The sequence below is a fragment of the Rhinatrema bivittatum genome, chromosome 1 (genome assembly GCF_901001135.1).
Source record: "Rhinatrema bivittatum chromosome 1, aRhiBiv1.1, whole genome shotgun sequence".
Lineage (NCBI taxonomy): Eukaryota > Metazoa > Chordata > Amphibia > Gymnophiona > Rhinatrematidae > Rhinatrema > Rhinatrema bivittatum.
The window spans coordinates 527,186,017-527,207,461 of NC_042615.1; the positions used below are offsets into that span (position 1 = coordinate 527,186,017).

Below are 21,445 nucleotides of genomic sequence, written 5' to 3' on the forward strand. Positions count from 1 at the left end.
GGCAGATTCCTTTCTCACATACATAACACACACACACACAAGCACCATTCCTTTCTCACATACATACTGCATACACACACACAGAAGCACCATCCCTTTTCACATTCACATACATACACACACACACACACATATACACACACACAAGCACCGTTCTTTTCTCACACACAGAAGCACCCTTCCGATCCAAGGCCCCCGCTGAACAGCTGGTCTCGGCGGTGGTTAGCAGCACCGGTGTTCACTTCTTCGGCCCCCGCCGGCCTCAATTTTAATTTCTTCGGCCCTCTTGGTCGGGCCGAAGAAATTAAAATCGAGGCCGGCGGGGGCCAAAAAAGTGAACACCGGTGCTGCTAACCGCCGGCGGAGATCAGCTGTTCAGCAGGGGCCTCGATTTTAATTTCTTCGGTCCCTGCCGGCCTCGATTTTAATTTCTTCGGCGCCCCGGTTGGTATCCGGCGGGGGCCGAAGAAATTAAAATCGATGCCGGCGGGGGCTGAAGAAAAGAAGATAGGCGCTGCCCAGCCAGCCCCCGCTTGAGGCTGGCTGGGAGGCACCCACCTTCTTTTCTTCGGCTGCCGCCGGCCTCGATTTTAATTTAGTCGGCCCCCTGCCGGCTTGGTCTTCCGCGGGGGCTGGCTAATCTTCTTTTCTTCGGCCCACGCTGGCTTGGTCTAATGGCGGGGGCTGGCTGGGAGGCGCCGAGGCTGGGCTGAGGAAGAGCCACGCGGTCGAGACCACGTGACCAGCTAGACAGGCCCACCGGGGGATGCCCGATCCCCCGATAGGTCAATCCGCCCCTGGGGGAAGTGGACGGCCAGATAAAGCTCCTTTCCAGGTTCTCTTTAATGTATTGGTACATTGCTCGGGTCTCAGGAAGAGACGGGGGTATACATGACCCCTGGGAGGCATGACGCCGGGTAGCAGATCGATGGTGCAATCAATGGACCAATGTTCAGGAAGTGTCTCTGCTATTTTCTTCTAGAAGACGTCCTTGAAGTCGACGTACTGGGGAGGTAGGCCACAGGAGGTGGCAGCCAGGGAAACCGGAACACATTGAACTCAGTGGAGGCAGTCAGATGGACACCGAGGCCCCCATGAGGTCAGATGGAGGGTGCAATCTCAGAGCTATAAGATCAGATCGCTCAAGGTGCTTTGATTACAGCCAAAGGCATCCTTAAAAAAGGAATGTTTTCAGTTGTTTTTTGAGAAAGTAGATAAGCTTGGCTCCTTCCGAAGATACTTTGGAAAGGAGTTTCACAGTAGAGGCCCAACCACTGCAAATATTTTTTTGGTGATTTTTTTAAATTATATAGATGGTGCATCCAAAATATAGAGGCCATCTGATCTTAGGTTCCTGGTAAGTCTATAGTTCTTCAAAAATGCACTCATAAACTGTGGTATGCCATTATTAAGAACTTTGTGGATTACGGTAAGGATTTTATTCTTTATCCTCCATTGGACTACTTGCCAATGGAGGTATCGCAAAACAAGAGTAATACGTTCAGAGCAATCAAAACCCTCACTGCCAAATTTTGAATCATCTTAATGCTTTCATCATTGCATCAGGAAGGCCAAAACAGATAGAATTACAATACTCAAGCTTTGTAAAGGCAAGCAATTGTAACGCTGTGTGAAAATCATCGGGATTTAATTAAGGCTTAAGCTTACATAGCAGTCTAAATTTAAAAAAGGCTCTTCTCCCAACAGATTTTATTTGTGTACTGAAAGAGAGATCAGATTCCAGTGAGAGTCCCAGACTTCTTTTTTGCAATGGGGATCATAAAGCTGTCAAACTGGAAGTTGGCAGAGGTATCTAACAAGGGGAAATCTGTTCATGGTGATGACAAAACTCATGGAGAGTTTATTGCTTTTTGACCAGCACTTAATGGCATCAAGGCAGATTGCAAGGGTGGCTAGGGCATTTAATATTGTTGTTGTGATGGGAAAGAAAAACTGAATGTCTTCTGTTGGACATTACAGCTGAAAATGATTTGGCATCCTTTTTTAAAGATGGCTTTGACTCCAAGCCATCTTTAAAAGTACACTTTTGACTCCAAGTGTATATGAAGGCCAAAGAGCTGTGACTTAAGCTCACAAGATTGTGAAGGACACAAAACAGCAGGCAGCAGCCATCTATGGAAACACAAAGGAGGTCTGGAAGGAAATGTTGCCGCCTTCCTTCATGTGACCAGACCTACCAGCCCACCGGGACATGCCCGGACTCCCGATAGGTCCGGACTCCCGATAGGCCCCTGCAAGCATCCTTTCCTCAGGTAATCGAGTAAGGACCTTACCAGTCTCAAAAGTTTATATCTTTAAACATTCATTAGCCTTAAAAATCTACAATCTCTAGAAATGATTTTCATTTTGAGAGGTAAGCATTGTACAATCTTTCTACAGTTTTTAGGTTTAAGGTCAGTAAAATAAATGGAGTGTTCATTCCAACCCTACTGTACAAAGACTACATATATTATATAACACTATGGGCCAATTTGAACCTCTCATTTGTTAGCAGAATAGACAAAGAGAGGGGCTTTTGCAGGGCACAAAGGTACCTTATCTGTCTGACACATGGACGGATAAAAGGTTTGACCTGAGTCATGTACACAGTGTAAATTCATGCCATATTATTAATTTCAGTGATGAGAAATTCTTACCTAAAAAATGGATTCTTTAAGTCAAGCATATTACCCGATCTAAAACCCGACTGGTCCACTATAGCCACAATTTGAATGTCGTAGCTCTGTCTGAATTGAAAATAAAAGTACAGAAATTATATCCATGCAGATCAGTATTCAAAAGACCCTAAAACAGATAAATTATCCAGCTATAGTTAGCCAGATAAGTTATCCAGGATATTAGGTGGCATAAATGTCCCACTGAATATCAACAATTATCCTCACAGGAGGGGCCAAATATCATAGGGGGGCATCCCTGCAATATTGGCCCCACCCTGAAAAAAATATCATGGGAGGGGCCACTGCAAAACATGATAGCAGGCAACCGCAACCAGGGCCAGTGGCCTGAAAAATCGCTCTGGGGGTTGATGGCAACCCCCTGCTGCCTACTGAGGTGGCACTGCCCTCCCCCCCTCGAATTAAATATAAAAAAACAATGCAACACATGCGGTGATGACCTGCTTCCTTCCCCATCTTCCTCCCCTAAAACTCAAAAAATGGGCCCTTATGTCATAGCACCCCCCTTCCCCACCAAATAATCCCTATCCCCCTTTCATATATATGCAAATCCCTGGTGTCTAGGGCAGCCCACCCAATATTCCTACCCAAACGAACTGACTTTGGTGGTCTAGTAGGGGGCAGGTGGACCTCCACCTCTACTCCATAACCTCCCAGCATCTTAATAAGAAATTTTCAATGCTCAGAGGAGGCCCCAGGGTGCCCCCTAACCAGGGCCCCAGTCAACAACATTTTTCAAAATGGCGCTGACCAGTCCTTGCCCCTATCACTTGTTAAGGAGAAGGGCAGGGGAGTGGACTTAGGCCACATTTCCTAAGTCCAATCCCTGGACTTTGCCCCTATCATGTGAAAGGGGCAAGGCCTGATTAGTGTCATTTTGAAAAATGGTGACAACCAAGCCCAGGATTAGGGTGCGCCCCGGGCCCTCTGTTGAGTATCAAAGATTCCTTCTGCTTAGTGAATCAAAGCCTTATCCAGATAACATTTAAACCTAATCGGCTATGTCTGAATGTAGCCAGTTAGGTTTAAAGTTTATCCAGGTAAAGGTAGCTGGTTAAGTGCCTGTAAAAAAAAAAAAAAAACACAACAAGATTAAAGGTGAGTGGGTCTGCCAGTCCATATCCTCATCCCCCCAAGCCCCGAAAAAGAAAGATTGAAAGTCCAAGGCCTTTAACTCGCAATGATGCCCCTCCTCTTACCCCCCTCCCCCCCCCCAGGTTTTAAAAAAATGACTTATCTCCTGCCCTGGCCCTGCCACTCTTTCAAGCAAAGCCTAACCCTCCCACCTCAGCCAGATCCTTATAAACCCCCAGACATGACCAGGAGTTCAGAACTCGCATTTGGCTCCCAGTGCATCCAGCAATGCTGTCAGAGCAATGCTGAACACACTGGGAGCTGGATACTATTTCCGGCTGTATTTAGGGGATGACCGGCTGGGGCAGGAGAATGGAAGGTGGGGATGGTGCTGATTGAGAGGTTGGAGATAAGTAAACTTTGGGGAAGAGGCAGAGGGCGAGAGGAAGTAATCAACTCCTCTTGTTGGTACCTTTCATTGATTCAAATGATAGAAATTCATCAGCCATATCAAATTTGCAGTTAATTCCTCTAACTGTGTATATAAAGCACCCTCAAAAACTCACCCCGAGTAACCCATCTTACAATGGTATATATATATATATATATATATATATATATATATATAGCATGACACACTGACTCTCTCTCTCGCTCTCATGCGTTACGACCTGCGATAACATATCGTGTGTGTTTAAAACAAATAATGTGTGACGCGATAACGCTATAATTTGCCTAACCACGTCCATTTTTTTAAATTGCGGGCGCTATTTCTGCTATATTTACAGCATTTTGATGAATCTAAGGGATAATCGGGCTCAAAAGAGGGTTGGACAAGTTAAGAACATAAGAACATAAGAAAATGCCATACTGGGTCAGACCAAGGGTCCATCAAGCCCAGCATCCTGTTTCCAACAGTGGCCAATCCAGGCCATAAGAACCTGGCAAGTACCCAAAAACTAAGTCTATTCCATGTTACCATTGCTAATGGCAGTGGCTATTCTCTAAGTTAACTTAATAGCAGGTAATGGACTTCTCCTCCATACACCGTTATTAGCCAGGTAGACTTGGGAAAAACAGCGCTTATCCCTGGGAGGGAGATACAAGAAATAGATCAACTAGTGGGGGATCTAGCAGGTACTTGTGACCTGGACTGGCCACTGTCAGAATAATGGGCTCGATGGACCTTGGTCTGGCACAGCCTGGCACTTCTTAACTATTTCAGAATTAAAAATTCGGCAAGACAGATGGGTATGCATTTTTAACCAAAAGGAATATTCCCCCAAGATTATTAAGAAAGCCAAAGTCATTAATACCTGGTACTTTTATGCGAACTGAGCAATGGACGGCCGGCGCCATCTTGTGCTCCTACCATGTGACAGGGGCCGACCAATGGCACTGGTAGCCTCTGTGACATAGTGAGGGCAAAGGCTATCGGCGCCATTTTGAATACTGGCAGCCGACAGCCCGAGTGCAGGAGATCGCTCCAGGACCCCCGCTGGACACCAGGGACTTTTGGTAAGTCTTGAGGGGATCAGGAGGTGGGGGGTTTATTTGTTAGATACGTTGTATTCGTGGGGGTTCGCCATACGTTTCGTGACCCCACGAATACAACGAATAGGGACATATACGTTGCAGATTGCCAGTACATCGAAAACGAATGCACACCCCTACTTATGCACATATTTTCTTATTTTACAAAATATAGGTGCAGGTGTACATGCACAAGTTATGCCCTCGGAAGTAGAGGTGTAACTTAACATGCGTGAATCTCTGTTTGCACCTGGTCACTTACCCACAAATTGTCAAAACAAACTTATGTGCCTAAGTTCAGTTTGAAAAGGCTTTGGGAAGTTTCATGCACAATGCACACAAAAACTTTACCACTATGTGGTCTTTTTGAAAATTACCCTCCCTTCCAACCGCCCGCATAGGGTACTTTGTACCCGCAGACTTTAGGTCAAATTTTCAAAGTGGATTTATGCACATAATTCCTCTTTGAAAATTTGCAAATGGTATGCATATGGACATGCAAGCATAAAGTTGCACCTGCTCCCAAGCAGGTGCAACTTTCTGGGTGCAGATTTACACTCATACTTTCCAAAAAATGAGAACTATGAGTGTAAATCCTGTCCCTGCTCCATATTCCTGCCCCCTGCCCCCAGGAGTGCCTCTTATTATTGCGGGTAAATGCGTGCGCGAAATTAGGTTTTATGCACACTTTTACCTGCAGAACCCACAGGCTGATATTCAAAAGCTCAGCCTCGTGCATAAAACCTAAATCCTTTGGAAAATCAGTCTCAGCATGGGTTTTCTCTGCCACTCGAGAGCTTTTGTTGTTACCTGCAAATAAGAATAAAGACCACTGCTGGGCATGCATCCTTCCATACTTTAACCAAGCTGAAAGAACGGTCAGATCTGAGCAATATTTAAAATAGCGTTGCATGAGGAGTTTCCCTGTGAAAACACAGAAGCCAGCTGGTCCTGCAGGAACTTTTGTACCCGCAGAGCTTTGTACCTGCTTTGTAGCAGGTGCAAAGTCAGCACTGCAAAGCAGGCACAGGGATTTCAAACTGAACTGCTCATGTGTTGCTTGCTGGTCCTTCCCTTCTCTTTTATGGTGAGGGAAAGGTGTGCACACTATGAACCAGCACACTTTACCTGCAGAGAGGGAGGGCAGTTTTCAGGGGCTGATTTTACCTGGGTAAACCTGTAGTACCCCAGGTAAGTTAGTTCGAATATTGTCCTCCCCATATCTGAATACTGACCCACTTTGGAAGGGTGTATATAGATAGATAGATATAGATATTAGGAATAAACCTTATTTGCTTACAACAAGGAAAAGTAACAAACTCCTTTTGGTGTATTCAGCACTTTCTACACACTAGAAACAATTATCACTTGTTGGGAGTAAACCTTTAGGACACTATAACATATGTGGAAACTGGATGGTCTGTCTACTTGCTGTGGAACTACAGTTGTTTCTACATCCAATATTGGGAAAATTATATGGATTACAGTTTCTTAAAACTGTAACATATTGGTCCAGCTGCTGGGTCACAGGAGGGAGACTGTGACCCTTCTTCGGAAGCAATATCCCTCAGCCCATTGGATAAGCGACTACCCCCAGCTGCAAGAGCAACCTCGACTCCTCGCCCGAGCGGAAACCTGAAGTTGGTTAGCTGAGGAAGTTGGGCCGAGGGGGAGACGTCGGTGGAAGGGCAATTGCAGCCCTCCGAGGGAATCGGAGATTTACTCACTGAAGGAGGAGATCTGAACAGACGGGAGGGACAGGACACTAGTACAGGAGGTGAGAGCACTGTCTTTGTGACCCCTGTTTGTCCCAGTGAGTTATTAACAAAGGGTAAACCGGAGGTAGTAACATTGGACTCTCTTTGGTCACTAACTTCGGCAATGGCAAAGTCATTAGTAGATTGCTCTGAGAAAATTAATCAGCTTGCAACTCAAATGGAAATTATGAATAAGAACTCTGTCATACAAGCAGGAAGTGATAGTGAAATTCCAGAATGTCGAAAATGATATAAAGAAAGTAAAGAAAGTCCAATCAACAATAATTCAAGATTGTGGGGCTTTAAATTGCAAGATTGAAAATATAGAGAACGCACTGAGACATTTAAATCTAAGAATATTAAATTTTCCCAGGGTGATGGGGGAAATTCCTCGTTAAAAGATACTTCGCTGAAGTACTAGAAATTTCCTCGGATCAATCCCTACCCCTTGATAACGTTTATTTTCTTCCTGTGCGAAGAACCCAACAACAGCAGATTGCTCCAAATGTAATGGATAACTTAACAGGATTTCCGGAATCATCATCCTATGAAGTTATAGAGAGGTCAACTTTGCTAATTTCTTTCTTTAACGAGAAAGACTTAGGAGATGTGATACGGGCGTATTTTAAGAAACCCAATTCTGATTTCATGGGTTGACACATCAGAATATTTTCAGACCTCACAAAATCGACCCAACTGAAAAGGAAAAAATGTCCTTGCTTTAAAGCAAGAGACTCTAGAAGTGGGAGCAACTTTCTTTTTTCGCTTCCCCTGTAAATGCGTTGTAAAACATAATAAAGATAGTTATATATTTTTTCAACCAGAGCAATTGAAAGACTTTGTTGATGCAAAAAAAGCTTTAAATTTATTGAGTAACAGTGCTAATAATCCGTGATAATTGAAATAACCAGAAAAAGAAGCCATTATTTCCTTTATTTTGCCAGTTTTGTTTTTTTTTATCTCCTTTAATGTGCAGTTATCCCACCCCCCCAAGCTTGGGGTCTAATGGGTGAATCTGAGAAAAAATAGAAATTGTTTGCTTGTTAATGAGTTAAATTTTCTTGAGATGTATTTTTTCTTTCTTTGTTTTCTCATTGATGTACCAGTTTTCTTGTAGCAAAGTGGATACTTTGAATAATTTTTGAAAATCAATAAAGAGAAAGTTTAAACCCCCCCCCCAAAAACCAATACACCTCATGTGAAGTGTATTGATCAAATTATTACCTGTACTGCACTACATTATAAGTTGTATTAGGAAATGTTGCTTAAAAATTCCTTTGGTCACATATTAAGTGGAATTGAAACATTTGGTGGAAGAGTTTTGGGTTTTTTAAATATTATTGACAAGGCATGGGGATATATTGTATCCTTCTTTTCCAAAAGAAAGCGATATTGGATTTTTTTTTTATTGGAGTGTTTGCATCCTACCAGACTTTATTATGAAATTGAATGATCCTATGCTTTCTTATGCATTCTTTTCCCTTTTTCATTCTACATGTGGCTGGAGGTTTGGTCAGATAGATGACAGACCTATTTATGATTAGACATTTGGGGTACATACACATGGTAATGTCTTGATTGGCTGGAACTGATCAGCTGACATTGGGTGCTAAGTTTAAAAATGAGACTGGTGGTTTTGGAAGCACATCCTATGCTTTTAAGCGGTTACTGAAAATGCTGTTTTGATTTATGATTTTTGATTTATGATTAAGACTTGCATTTTGTAAGTATGCGGTTATGGTAACAAATATGTTATAACAAATTTGTTATGGAAATTTTTTAAAGATGAATAAGAAGTAATGGACTAAAATGTAGAGATGTTTCAGTGAAATATATCTGAGAATCGAAACAGATTCCTTTATTATGATGTTTTGATGATTATAGCTAAGTTTTCTTTTGATTTTTTTGATTTTTTTGCTTTGTTCTTTTCTGATTTTTCTAGCAGATATGTTGTGATCACCTTTCCATGTCATCATTGCCTCTGTGAAACAACCCAAATGGGTTTCTTTTGCATAATTTCTGGAATATTTATTTACAGTTTCATTGTTTTGACTTGACCTTTACTTCTGTGACATTTCTGATACACAGTAATCACAAGTGCCGATAATAAATCATAGTATAAGTAGAGACGCAGGATATTAATGACCTGTCATAATAGGCGTCTCTACTTATACTATGATTTACTATCGGCACTTGTGATTACTGTGTTTGATTTTTGGCCATAGTACTTATATTTGCTACAATTGGGATTCACGTGAATTGTTGCTGACATTTCTGATACAGCCATAAAAAAGTAATTATTTTATACTCATGGGATGTCTTCATCAATCTTTCCAAGTTTCATGGTTCATATCAGCAATCAATTCTCCATCTGCTTAGATAAAAAAGAGTCTAGCCATGTTCGCCAAAGTTTTACCTAATCTTTTTTTCAAAAGTCTACAAGCTATTGAATTGTAAATGAAGCTAGTGAATTTTTCCATTTGATAGCTTTTCCACTTGCCATAAACAGATATATTTGTTGCATTTTCATTACTCATTGACCAAATACATTGGTTTGTAGAAAACATATAAAGAATAATTACTCACCTGTAATTGTTTTTCAAAGTGGTATTTTTGTGGATTCAGAAACAGGTCAGTTGACCAAATATTCAAAGGCCTGTGCATGCAAAAATCAGGATTTACGCGCATGGCCCAGCCATGCGCGCAATTAAAAATGGGCTCGGCCATGCGCGTAAAGCCCAATGTGCGCACAAGTGCCAGGTGTCTCCGAAGGGGAGGGCTGGAGGGGCGGGCCAGGACAGTGCCATTTTGCACTGTTCCGATAACTTGGGCACCGGCAGGCAGCTGGCGCGTGCAACTTACTTCAGCTCTGGGCCTGAAGTAAGTTCTGAAACAACAAAAAAAAAGATAAATAAGAAAGATTTAGGGATCGGGGTGGAGAGGGGAAGAGGCAGGGTTAGGGATAGGAAAGTTCCCTCCCAGTCCGCTTCTTAATTGAAATGGACTGGGAGGAAACTGGGGGAGGCCCGTCGTGCATAATTTACTAAAATTCACCCCTCCTCCTTTGCACCGCCCACACATGCACGCACAGATTTTAAAATCTGGCTCACATGTGCATGCAGCCAATGGATTTTATAACATGCGCGTGCCGGCGCATGCATGTCATAAAATCAGTGCATCCATGTGAGCACGCGCACTCCTTTTAAAATCTATCCCTAAATGTGCAGCTCTAGAATCTAAACCTCTGCTACATACTGTCAGATGTTTACTCCAGCTGTCAGTCCCTTTTCAATCCAGACAAAGACAGATCCAGAATGAACTGAGATTGGCACTTCCAAACGGAAGGCAGGTGGGTTGCATGAATCACAAAAATACTATATTCAGGTAACATTAGTTACAGATAAGTAAATTATTCTCTCTCTAAAGGTACGTAAGTATTTTCATTGGATTCACAAGGACACGTACTATCCAGCTTCAAAGGATGCCTCCATGATATAAAAATAAGATATTCAGAAATAAAAAGATCTAGGCAGAAATGGCAGTTTTAAGTTAACGGAAAATATGGAAAATACTTCAAATGCAACAGACTAAAGCTCTGGAGAAAAAAAGGATTTATAGAATAATTGTTTACTCAAACCTTAAAGAGAAAATGGAAGTAAACATCATGCGGAGAAAAAGCTTATGTGAGATACTTCTTACTGAATTCAAAATTAGTTCTTTTATGCACGTCACCCCTAAAGGTTGAACCGAAAGCAGGGTTGAAGCTCATGTCAGTTTCACCACAGAAAAGAAAGAAACTTTCTGTAAATGACAGCGAGCATAAGGCTGTACTCTACAAGTGAAAACATGCCCAGAAATTCTATGCTGAGATGTCGAGACAAATTCTGATCTAATTAAGGAAGATATATTATCACAATCCACACCCATCAGTCTGGGCATTTTCCAGTAGATGGGATTATCTGATTGCAAGCACATATCATACTAACCACCAAGCTGGGGAAAAATGATGAAGTCCCCTGATCTGTGCACCAAGGACTTGCCAGTCATAGTGTATGGAGGCAGAGGTCCTGAGGCTGCACAGCACTGCAAGATAAAAAAAAATCCATGCAGTCAACTTTGTGGTTCTGTAGACACTGAATATATCCTGAATATATCCCGAGAGAGAAGGAATCAGAGCTTCCTATACCAGAGGAGACTACAGCCTTTCTCACGCATAAGCACAAATGTTGTGAAAACAGATTCCAGCACAACAGAATGTACAGGAGCAAGCCATTAAGGTAACCCATCCAAAGAAAACGGCAATCCCCTGGTCTTAGGAAATAGTTCCTCCGTGTATAATTCCTGATGCTTATTTTCCTATTGGTGAAAGAAAAACTAACTAAATAAAAGAAATTCCTTATGGAGTCGCAAAACCAAAGTAACTAGCAGTTGGCATGAATGATTGGCCGTAGGTAATCAGAGGAGTCCTTCAATGGGAGTCTAATTTTGGGAAGCTTCTTATGAGGGCATGCAATGAGGGCCAGATTGAAGCCTTTGCTGCCCGTAGGCAAGACTGGAGGGAATGGCGGGTGGAGGCCCTTTGAAACAGATTCCTCTTCAGCCTTGGCACTTACAGACCGATGCAATATCGGCATGCGGAAAACAGCGCTCACGACTGAGCGCCTGCTCTCCTAATGCGCGCCAATGCACCTCTCTGGGGCACCCAATATAATATTTAAATGGGCTGCCGCAGTAAAAAGGAGGCAGCGGCACCCAGGAGAGGTGGCTGTCAGCGGGTTAGGAAAAGGACGCTCAATTTTACAAGCATCCGCTTTTCTAACTTGTGCACAGCCACAGGTTAGGAAAATGGACGCTCGTTAATTGCGCGTCCCTTTACTTAACCTGACTGCCGGCACTTTTTTCTTAAGGTTTTTCTTTTTTCGGTTCCTCTGACTTAATATTGTGGCAATATTAAGTCGTAGGAACTATAGAAAAGCAGTGTTTTCTGCTTTTCTGTCAACTTTTTGGGCTCCTCAAGAATTAACGCCTGCTTCGTCCGCACATTTTTTTTTTTTTTTTGCATCAGGGGAAATAGCTAATAGCCTCACCAACATGAATTTACATGTGAGGAGCGCTATTAGCTACGCACTCGGTTGGATGCGAGCTTTGGAAGTGCTAACCCCCATTTTGCATCAGGGGTTATGGATGCACGTCCAATCACGTGTTCAGCTGTGCACTGCGGCCAGCGTACGGTATTGCATTAGCCTGACTATGCCTTCAAAATTTAGCACCCTGGGCAGTTGCCTATGCTTAACTCCAAGCCTGCATGCAACAGGTCCATGTGAGAGTGAAGAGCGAGAGGCAGTGCAGTGGGGTTCACAAAGAGTTTGAACACCAGATTACACAAAGACATCAAACAGGGTTACGGAGAAGAACCAAAGGGCAGAGAGAAAAGATGAGCTCTCAACTGGAATTCCAAAACATAAAAAGAGTCAATCATTTGGGGGCTGACACTGGAAGATTATCCCCTTGTTAAGGAGAACTGTTTGAGGGCCATTTTCAAAGGCATTTATGCAGGAAAAACAGTGCTTTACCTGCATCACTGGTGCCTTTGAAAATTGTTCCACCTGTGTGCACATATACAGTATTTACAGGCATACAGAGGTGATCGAGGGGTGGAACAGCGGTAGGATAGGAATTTTTGTGCATACTTTTAGGAGCAAATTTCCCAAAGCATATATGCACGTTCAACACCATTTTACATGTGTATATAGGCTTTTTGATAATTACCCTAGGGATTCCACGCATAAAGGTACGTGCAGAAGCAATGCCAGGTGTATTTGTATGTGTACTTGAAAGAGGCATTCCTGGGGGGTGGGGGGGGGGGGGGGCAGAGTTAGGGCAGGGAAAACCATTTACGTGTGCACTTTCTAAAATCAAAAGTATGCACATAAAGGTAAACATGAACATTTACACCTGCGAGCATACAAATGCGCATGCATGCTGTGCTAGGTTTGACGCCTACAGACTAGTTTTCGAAGCAGATTGCCACATGTAAGTTTGCTTTGAAAATTACATCTGAAGTCCACGTGTACGTTGTATACACAGACTTCAGCCCTAAGCTCTCTGTTATAAAATTAGGCATAAATTCCATCGGAAAAAGTACCCTTGAAGTTCCTTTTGAAAACGGACATAAAATTTGCAGGGAAAAGGTACTCGCAGATTTGAGTTTTCCCTGCACAGTCTTAAAATTGACTCCTAATGTTTAACTAACAAAAAATTTCGGCTAATGTGGAGTATTGCTTTAAAATGCAGAGTCACAAGGCTAAAACAGATTGGACAGCAAATTTTCCTTTTACTGCTTACCGTTTATTTGACAAAAGCAGGACTTTCCCTGAGAGAGTTTCTCCTTCTTTGGCAAAGAGAGGCGTCTGAAAAAGGCAGCGTACCTGATACCAGTGGGTTAGAGGTTCTGTGGGAGCAGTTGATAACCAGACTGTTACCCTGATGAAAAGAAAGATGTAGCAAGTGAATTTTTATTTATTTATTTGTGCTCTCAGAAATTGTTAGAACTTTTGCTTTTGGGATGAATTTTCAAAACGATAAGCACATAAAAGTTTGCATATACGCATACAAGTATCCTCTACTCACATAGTCCATATTTTATGAAAGGAAAAACCATGTGCATATTTTCACTTTTCCGCACACATATATGCGCGTAAAAACGGGGCAATCTAGGGGTATTTTGGGGCGCAGCCAACAGCTACACACGAAAGGCGCTGTTTTAGAAAGACATGCACATACATTTGCCAACTCAATGGTGTATTTTTACACCTGCAAATTATCTTATGTAATTGATATCAGCCTTATTTATTGTGTACTACTGGCTGGATGGGAGGTCTGGGTGACCTGGGGGAAGTGCAGACTGAAGAACCAGGAGAATCTCAATGACCTGGAGAAGGACCAAGAGAACTGGTGGACTATTTGATAAAACTGGAAATTTCCTTGATGTGCGCATGTTTTAAAATACACCGACTAGCCATGAACCTAGATAAAAGAGCAAGGAATGGGCTGACTTGGGATTAAACACCAGGCTCAGTTTTACTGTACTGGAGGACGGGGGGGGGGGGGGGGGGGGAATGGAGGGCAGGAAGATTAGGGAGGGGTAGGAGTGGGACAGGATGAGAAGGGTTTTTCACCTGATCCTATGCTTACGTTTGGGCATTGGACTGTGTGTTATAGGGCTTCTTATAATGCTGTAAACTATTGGTAACCACTATATTGTTATTCTTGTGCTTAATTGAAATTCTTGTATATTTTCTAACCCTTACTATATGTAATACTGCTTTAATTGTTTTACTTCTCATCATTGTTATAAATAAAACTTTAAATAAAAGAAAAAAAATACACTGACTTACATAAGTCCTACTTTATTTTCGCATGTAAAATATACTTGTGTGTATTTTTAAATAGGTAGGAAAAGTACACGTGTTCATTGCATTGATATACGTTGTTTCAATGCATTGCATGTATTTGCATGTAAGCCTAAATACACGCCTGTGTGTTGCAGGGTAGAGGTATGCATATTTTATACAATGGGCATATATCATGTGTGCAGGTTATAAATATGAGTATAGATCTGCTGGTGACTTTCTATGTGTGTATATGCTGCTGTACACATAGGTGTTATCCTATTCAAGAAGGGAACTACTTGTGAAATATTTTCTTTGGCTATGGAACTCCCAGATTTAATTGCATAATTTGGCCTTCTAAATCGAAAATATGAGGCTGAAGAAAAGACGTGAATTTGACTCTCAGGTTTGTTTTTTTTCATTTTGCACCTGTGAGTAAAATGACTAGGGCCTACTAAAATCTAACGCAGAGAGATATTTTGGGCTGCCCAGAGCGTTTCAGGGGTGGGAATTCCTTAACACGTCAATTACTCAATCTAATACAATTTGGAGTTTTCCACATGTATGGAGATTTGCAGGGCTTGAGATTTGTATACATTAGTAATACGGACCTTAACTGAATAGTGTTAAAATGGGAGATTGGAAGATTTTCAGTGTTGTGTTTTATGTATATCGTACCACTCGTACAACAAACTCCAACCAAAGTTAGCCCCTGCCTGTCTCTTGCTTTCTCTGCTACCTATTTATAGTACAATATATAAAAGTACAATGAGTTGGGGTTTATCATTCGCAAGCACATGCACACTGAGAGACACACTGCATTACTTTTCACATTTTCCAGAGCCCTGTCAGGTAAATTTAAAATCCTCGTGCGGGTCCATGTGCGTGCGGTTCCTGGTGCACCGACACGGACGCGCGCCGGGAGCAGCACGTGGCGACGAGCGCACATTATAAAATACGACTACCGCGCTTACATGCGTGCACGATCTTAGACTTGGCGTGCGCATGTGCGGGCGGGTTCAGACTCGTGCGCACAATGGGGGGGGGATTTTCTAAGAAAATACGCAACGACGCAATAGGGCCTTCCCCAGTTCCCTTCCAGACCGCTCCTTAATTGGAGCGGACTGGGAGGGAACTTCCCTATCCCCCTAACTACCCTTTCTAACTTTTCCCCTCTCCTCTCCTCCCCAACTCCTACCTATCTAGCTAATGTTTTTTGTTAAATAGCTTACTGCCCCTTCAGAGCAGAAGTAAGCTCCACGCTCCGGCCAGCTGCCGGAGCACGTGTCCCCAGCACAGCCTCTAATGGCGCTGTCCCAGCCAGCCCCCACCCCTCACCCTGCCCCACCCCGACTCCACCCCCCCCCCCCCCCGGCCCATCTCTTTCACCAAGCCTGGCACTTCTGGGTGTATCAGGAGGTGTGTGTGCGGCCGGGCCATTTCTAAAATGCGCTTGGCGCGCCCATGGCCCAGCCACATGCCTATCTCCCGGAATTTGCAAGCGCCAGAATTTTAAAATTTGGCCCCGTGAGAACAGATCGTAGGTCTTATTTAAAACTGATTCCCATTACTGTTCTCCTTTTATATATTGTACTACGTATAAATAGGTAATAGAGAAAGCAAGAGACAGACAGGGACTAACTTTAGTTGGAGTTTGTTGTCTGAGTGGTACAATATACATAAAACACAACACTGGGCAGGTGTTCAATATGCACCTGAACTAGTGAATTCTATTAGACTCTGCTTCAACTTGATGTCCCACATATCAGTCTTCAATTTTGCTGTCAAAACAGCCCTAAGCCTGTGGCCTGTTTAATTAAAAGATATATATCTGATATCTAGATTCAGCAGTTCAGCTAGGCACTAATGAAAAAATAATTAGTCTGAAAAAATACTTCAGTTTATCTTTCCTGTCACTGAAGATTTTGTGAGCTCTATATTACATGGCCTAGGTATTTGTCATCGCACTTTTGCCCGGTAGGATTATTTCTCAATTGATTATTCATACTATAATGGAACTACCAATGGATAGGGTTTTGAAAATCCAAGTACCTGTTTTAGTTCTATTGTAAAGGTAGAGTTAATTTGTGAAATGGGTCTTTCACTCCAGAGTGAAGTTGGGAGGATTTCATTTTGTAAACAGGAAGAGACTTATGAAAAGCATAGTTTGCACAATCTCTTCTCCTTCCAGGAAGGCATGACATCATTAGTCCTCCCTGACATATTGCACCATTCATTCTCTGTCACTATATGTTTGATTACCCATCCTGCAGTCAACAAATTATTTTCCAAGTAATATACCAACTGACCCTGTGCTAACTCCCTCTCCTTCCCTATGTACTGCACTCAGGTCAGGATGAAATGGCCTACTGGCTAGCAGAAGGGACCTGAAACAAGACCATCTGAGTGCCACTCTTGCTTTTGCTACTGACACCTGCCGTGGCACTGGAGAAGTCACTTTATCTCCCCCGTGTCTCAGGTATCTACTATAAGTTCTAAGGAACAGGGATTAGCACAGAAAAATAAATCAAAACAGCAGACAGCTATAAACTCAGAATTTATGATTATGAGACTTTGTGCCTGTGGAAGATCGACAACTGTAGCCTGCTCTGCCCTCATATTATATTCTCCCTATTTGTTGCTACAACTTCCAGCAGAGCCACTGCCTTAATTTTTCATTTTAGCCAGTGTTCCACACACAATCCATGACACTTTGTGTTAAACTGCATTAACCAGAAGTTATTTCTCCTGCAAGGAACAATGACATGTGATTGCTTAACACCATATTAAGTCATAGTAATCTTGTCACAAGTTAATAAAAATAAATGCCTGTCAGTCACTAGTGTAACGACCTCCTTGGGCTGAGAGGCTAATACTGGTTCATTTCCAAATTGGTAGCTTGCAGTTTCCTAGCATGACTACATGTAATATGATGCACTTGACTTGGATTTAATAAGCAGAATGGAGACATTCTTTTGAAGATATTGGCAAGCACATTTATACAGAAAATGCAAATGTAGTACAAGATTCCATGATTACATACGCAAACGATCTCTTATGTACAAAACTGATGAGCATGTACAGAACATGCTAATTCCAGTGTACAATGCTAATATTAGTGTTCAACGCACTACAAATATTTTGTGACTAGTGTACAGCATAATGCATTAATGTGTGTAATGTATTGTATCATGAAAAGGAGGGGTGGGTGAGTCAACCTGGATCCCGCCTGTATCACCGTTTTCCTTTCCCCCTGTCAAATACACCAAACCTGAAAGAGGGAACAGTTCAAGGGCTTCCCGAAAAGACAAGTTTGTTTCTGATTCAAATTGTGATTCAGTCTGACCCCTTGCAATTAGTTCAGTTCTTTGTATTACTAAGTATTCAATCATTTCTTGGCCTTTTGGCTAAGATCCAAGTGTAGGATCTGGGTTGTGAGCTGAGGACACCCCTTCTTGGTCTATGGACAGACTGAGATCACATATAATATGTGAGGGATTAATACCTTACCACTGGACCACCTTGGAGAAACCAGTGTCAATGTGTTGTTAAAAACTACTTGTAAGACTTGAAGCATTCTCAGGGATAATAGGCTAATTAAATGCTAATGCCCTACACCAGGCATACCACTAATGTTTATGAAAAACCTGAGAATTTTTTGTAAATATTGATGCTATTCCTTGCACAGAGGGTCACAATTTTTTTGTTTCTATGCTAGGCTTCCAAATTAGGCTGAGCAGGGACAAACCTGGATCAGTGCAGGTAACGTTATACACCACCATCTCTTTGACCACTACATTGGAAAATCAGGAGAGATCAGAACACAATGTGACTGAATTATCCACCCATAATGCAGACTGGAACAAAGAGAATATTTTATGTAAAAAAATAAAAAATAAAAAAACAAGTCTGTCATTAAAAAAATGTCCAATGTGTGAAAGAACTGGGGAATTAAAAAAAAAAAATCTTATGATGACAAACTAAGAAAGAAAATTACATACAATGATCCCACAAATGCCACATCGAACCAGAATGCCAGGCCATGGATGAGTCCAGACTGCACCAGCTGGAATACAAAGGGGATTTCCATTCTGCAGGAGCAAAATCAAAATGTTATAATGACAATATTATCTAATAATAATAATAATAATAATTTCTTAATAAAACCTGAAAATAAAATAAAACATTTGCAAGCTTAGGCAAGTTACTAACACTTGAGCAAAGTTAGTAAAAGTCATTTTTTCAATAGTCTGTTGAAGTGCTCGAAACGATAGCAAGTTCAGAATTTTGAAGGTGCAATTGCAGATATAGTACAGATGAATGAAACCCAACCTGTGGCTTGCATGTCACATGTAGGCTCTTTAAGGCTATTAGTATGGTTCTTTTGTAACATACAATTTTTGAATAAATCAGAACAACAAGGAAAAGGTTAAAAAAGAAAATGGCCTAAGTGCTACTCTTTGAGGCTTGGCTGGTGACAAAGTGATTCAGAGTAACAAAGGTCGAGCACTACAGCCTCATTACAAGAATCAGTATTGCAATCAGAAACGCAGTCCATAATTCAGTACTGCAATCAGAAACGCAGTCCTGGATATTATTACCAGTAGGATTTTTTTTTTTTGTCACAATCCTAAATTGCAATATTTTAATCCATTTTCACCACTGTTGTAGGCTGTAGCATGAACAACTATAATAAAAATGCTTAATCCCATTTTGTGCCTATGTGAGTTATTTAATAACATGAGTTGAGAAATGAGACAAAAAAACTTCTTAAAGACAGGCATCCAAAATATCAATTGGGATGCTAATAAGGATGACATTGGAATATAAAGATAAGACTCTATTGAACATTAAAGGAATGTCACATTAAAGTGACCTACTTCCTGGTTAGTGACCCTGGTCCTCCTCTGTTTGCCTTGAAAGATAAGAAAAGAGGAATCACAGAGTTCCTGAAAACTCCCATTTTAAAATAATTCCTGCTTAGTGTGTTTAGCACTAACTTGTGCTGCTGCCAGCTCCCTTTGTCAGATTTGTTTCCCATTTATTTATCTATTTTATTTATTTATTTGAGTTTTTTCTATACCGGCATTCACGGAGTTCGTATCATGTCGGTTTACATAAAACAAAGGGTGATCAATAAATTATAAACGTACATAACTATAACATGAGAGTATACATTTGCAAAATATAACAAATTATAACAAGTGCGCAGAAAAAGCAGTTACAATAAAACAAGAATGGTTCTAACTGGGAGTTGAAGAAGAGGATGATAGAAGTTTAACAAGAAGTTTAACAAGAAGTAGAACGTGCAGTGGTTGGTAAGTCTGTATCAGTTTAGTGGGTGATAATCAGTCTTGCTGTGTTTGGTGGGAGAGCATCAGTCAGGGTCCGGAAAGGCTTTCTTGAACAGCCATGTCTTAAGTCATTTGCTGCAAGAGAGCGACACGTGCTGCAGAATCAAGCCTCTAACCCAGCGGCATCAATTTTCCATAGAAAGTGTGAATATGTGGCAGCGTCTGCTGTTACTGCAGTCTAAAACCTCATGTTCTGCATATTGAGAGATGATTCCATTTGCATATTCTACAATGTACAACAGTAGGAGCAATGAACCAGAACATGCTGATCAGGATTTTAAAAATTCCTTAGCTCTTATCCAGGCATCACTGGACAGGTATGGTTTTTAGTTAACCCTCAGGCAGATCTCCACTTAAAAAGAGAGTTGTTCATATTTATCTCATGTATATCAGTTTTGCATCACTAAAAAACTTGATTAGTTTATGCCCCTCAATGACCAAGATTGCTCACTTCTGAAATAATAGTTTTTCAGCAATAGCTTCTTTCACTAAATCATGAACGTGCTTGTCTCCCAAGAGTGAAGTATGCTTAGTCTCTCTTTCTTTTTCAATTATAAATGTCTCATTTTTGTATTTATGCTTTTCATTTGATTGCATACTTTGGTCCTTTTTTTTTTATCCCTGCCTATTTTGGTACTCGTCTTGATATGGTATATTATTGTTTGAATGCCTGAAAAAATTGATTAAATAAAGAGTTAAAAAAAATAATGTTTTTTTTCTCCCATCAGGGGACCTATCATGTACTAATTATTTTTCCAATAGGCACAAAATGGGAAAAACTCTTTATCACATCAGGCCCATTGTGTGCATGGCAAATCTCCCAGTAAATATAGAATCTTATAGTATGTATCCTCAGATTTATTTTTATTAAAATAAAGAAGCCCAGCTGTAATCCCTTATGAAAGTGAGGGAGACTGTATAAGGGAGAATCTTTACCTCGGGGTGGGGGGTTGGGGGTAGGCTTAGGGGGGGGGGGGCACTTTTACATACACAGTCAGAGGAACGACTTGCAAAAAATACATCTGTGAACATTTTGTGTCATTTGGCTTGCTGACAGGGAAAAGAGTAGATTTGAACAATGTACTCTCGGCCTAACTTGATGCTCTCTCTACCTAGCTCCCGGAGCCAGGGTTGGGGTGGGATTTGTACTTACATGCACACTTTTAAATTTTCAAACATGTGCTTGTATTTTTTCTCAGAAAACCTACCTGCACAAATTAGCAGCTGTAAATGTGGGCAGGGAGATTTCCTGGGATCAGTTTCCACATGAAAGCGCTTGCATGCTTTCACTTTGAAAACTGGTGGAAATACTTTAGGTAAAGAGGCTTTGCACCGATGGAGTCGGTTTTACAATTACCCACTGAATGAATTGTTTGGTTTCCCTATTTAAGTGTTTTAAGATCTGTACGGAAAAGATATTCGCTTTACCAAGCGATCTCTTCTTTACCTAACATGCCCCCTATATTATGGGAGGCTGTCCTTCAGATATCTTATTAAGCACAAAATTCATTTGTTAAAAAGCACCATGCCACCAAAGAAAAGACAGAAATCATGTCAGCAATAACGTGGACACATAAATGTAAGTATTTAAACAGAGCCACCCAGCTTAAGAATGTAAAAATGACTCACCGCATGGTACG

General features: G+C 41.5%; 1 protein-coding gene across 1 annotated transcript in view; it reads right to left on the reverse strand.

The window, feature by feature from the left end:
- LOC115098941 (histone-arginine methyltransferase CARM1-like) overlaps positions 1-21,445 on the reverse strand; it is a 78,433-nt gene that overhangs the window by 7,598 nt on the left and 49,390 nt on the right. The window contains exons 6-8 of the mRNA XM_029616075.1: positions 18,453-18,542; positions 13,406-13,543; positions 2,658-2,747 (exon numbers count right to left, since the gene is read on the reverse strand). Coding sequence (XP_029471935.1) covers positions 2,658-2,747; positions 13,406-13,543; positions 18,453-18,542 — 318 coding nt within the window. The remainder of the gene's footprint in view (positions 1-2,657; positions 2,748-13,405; positions 13,544-18,452; positions 18,543-21,445) is intronic.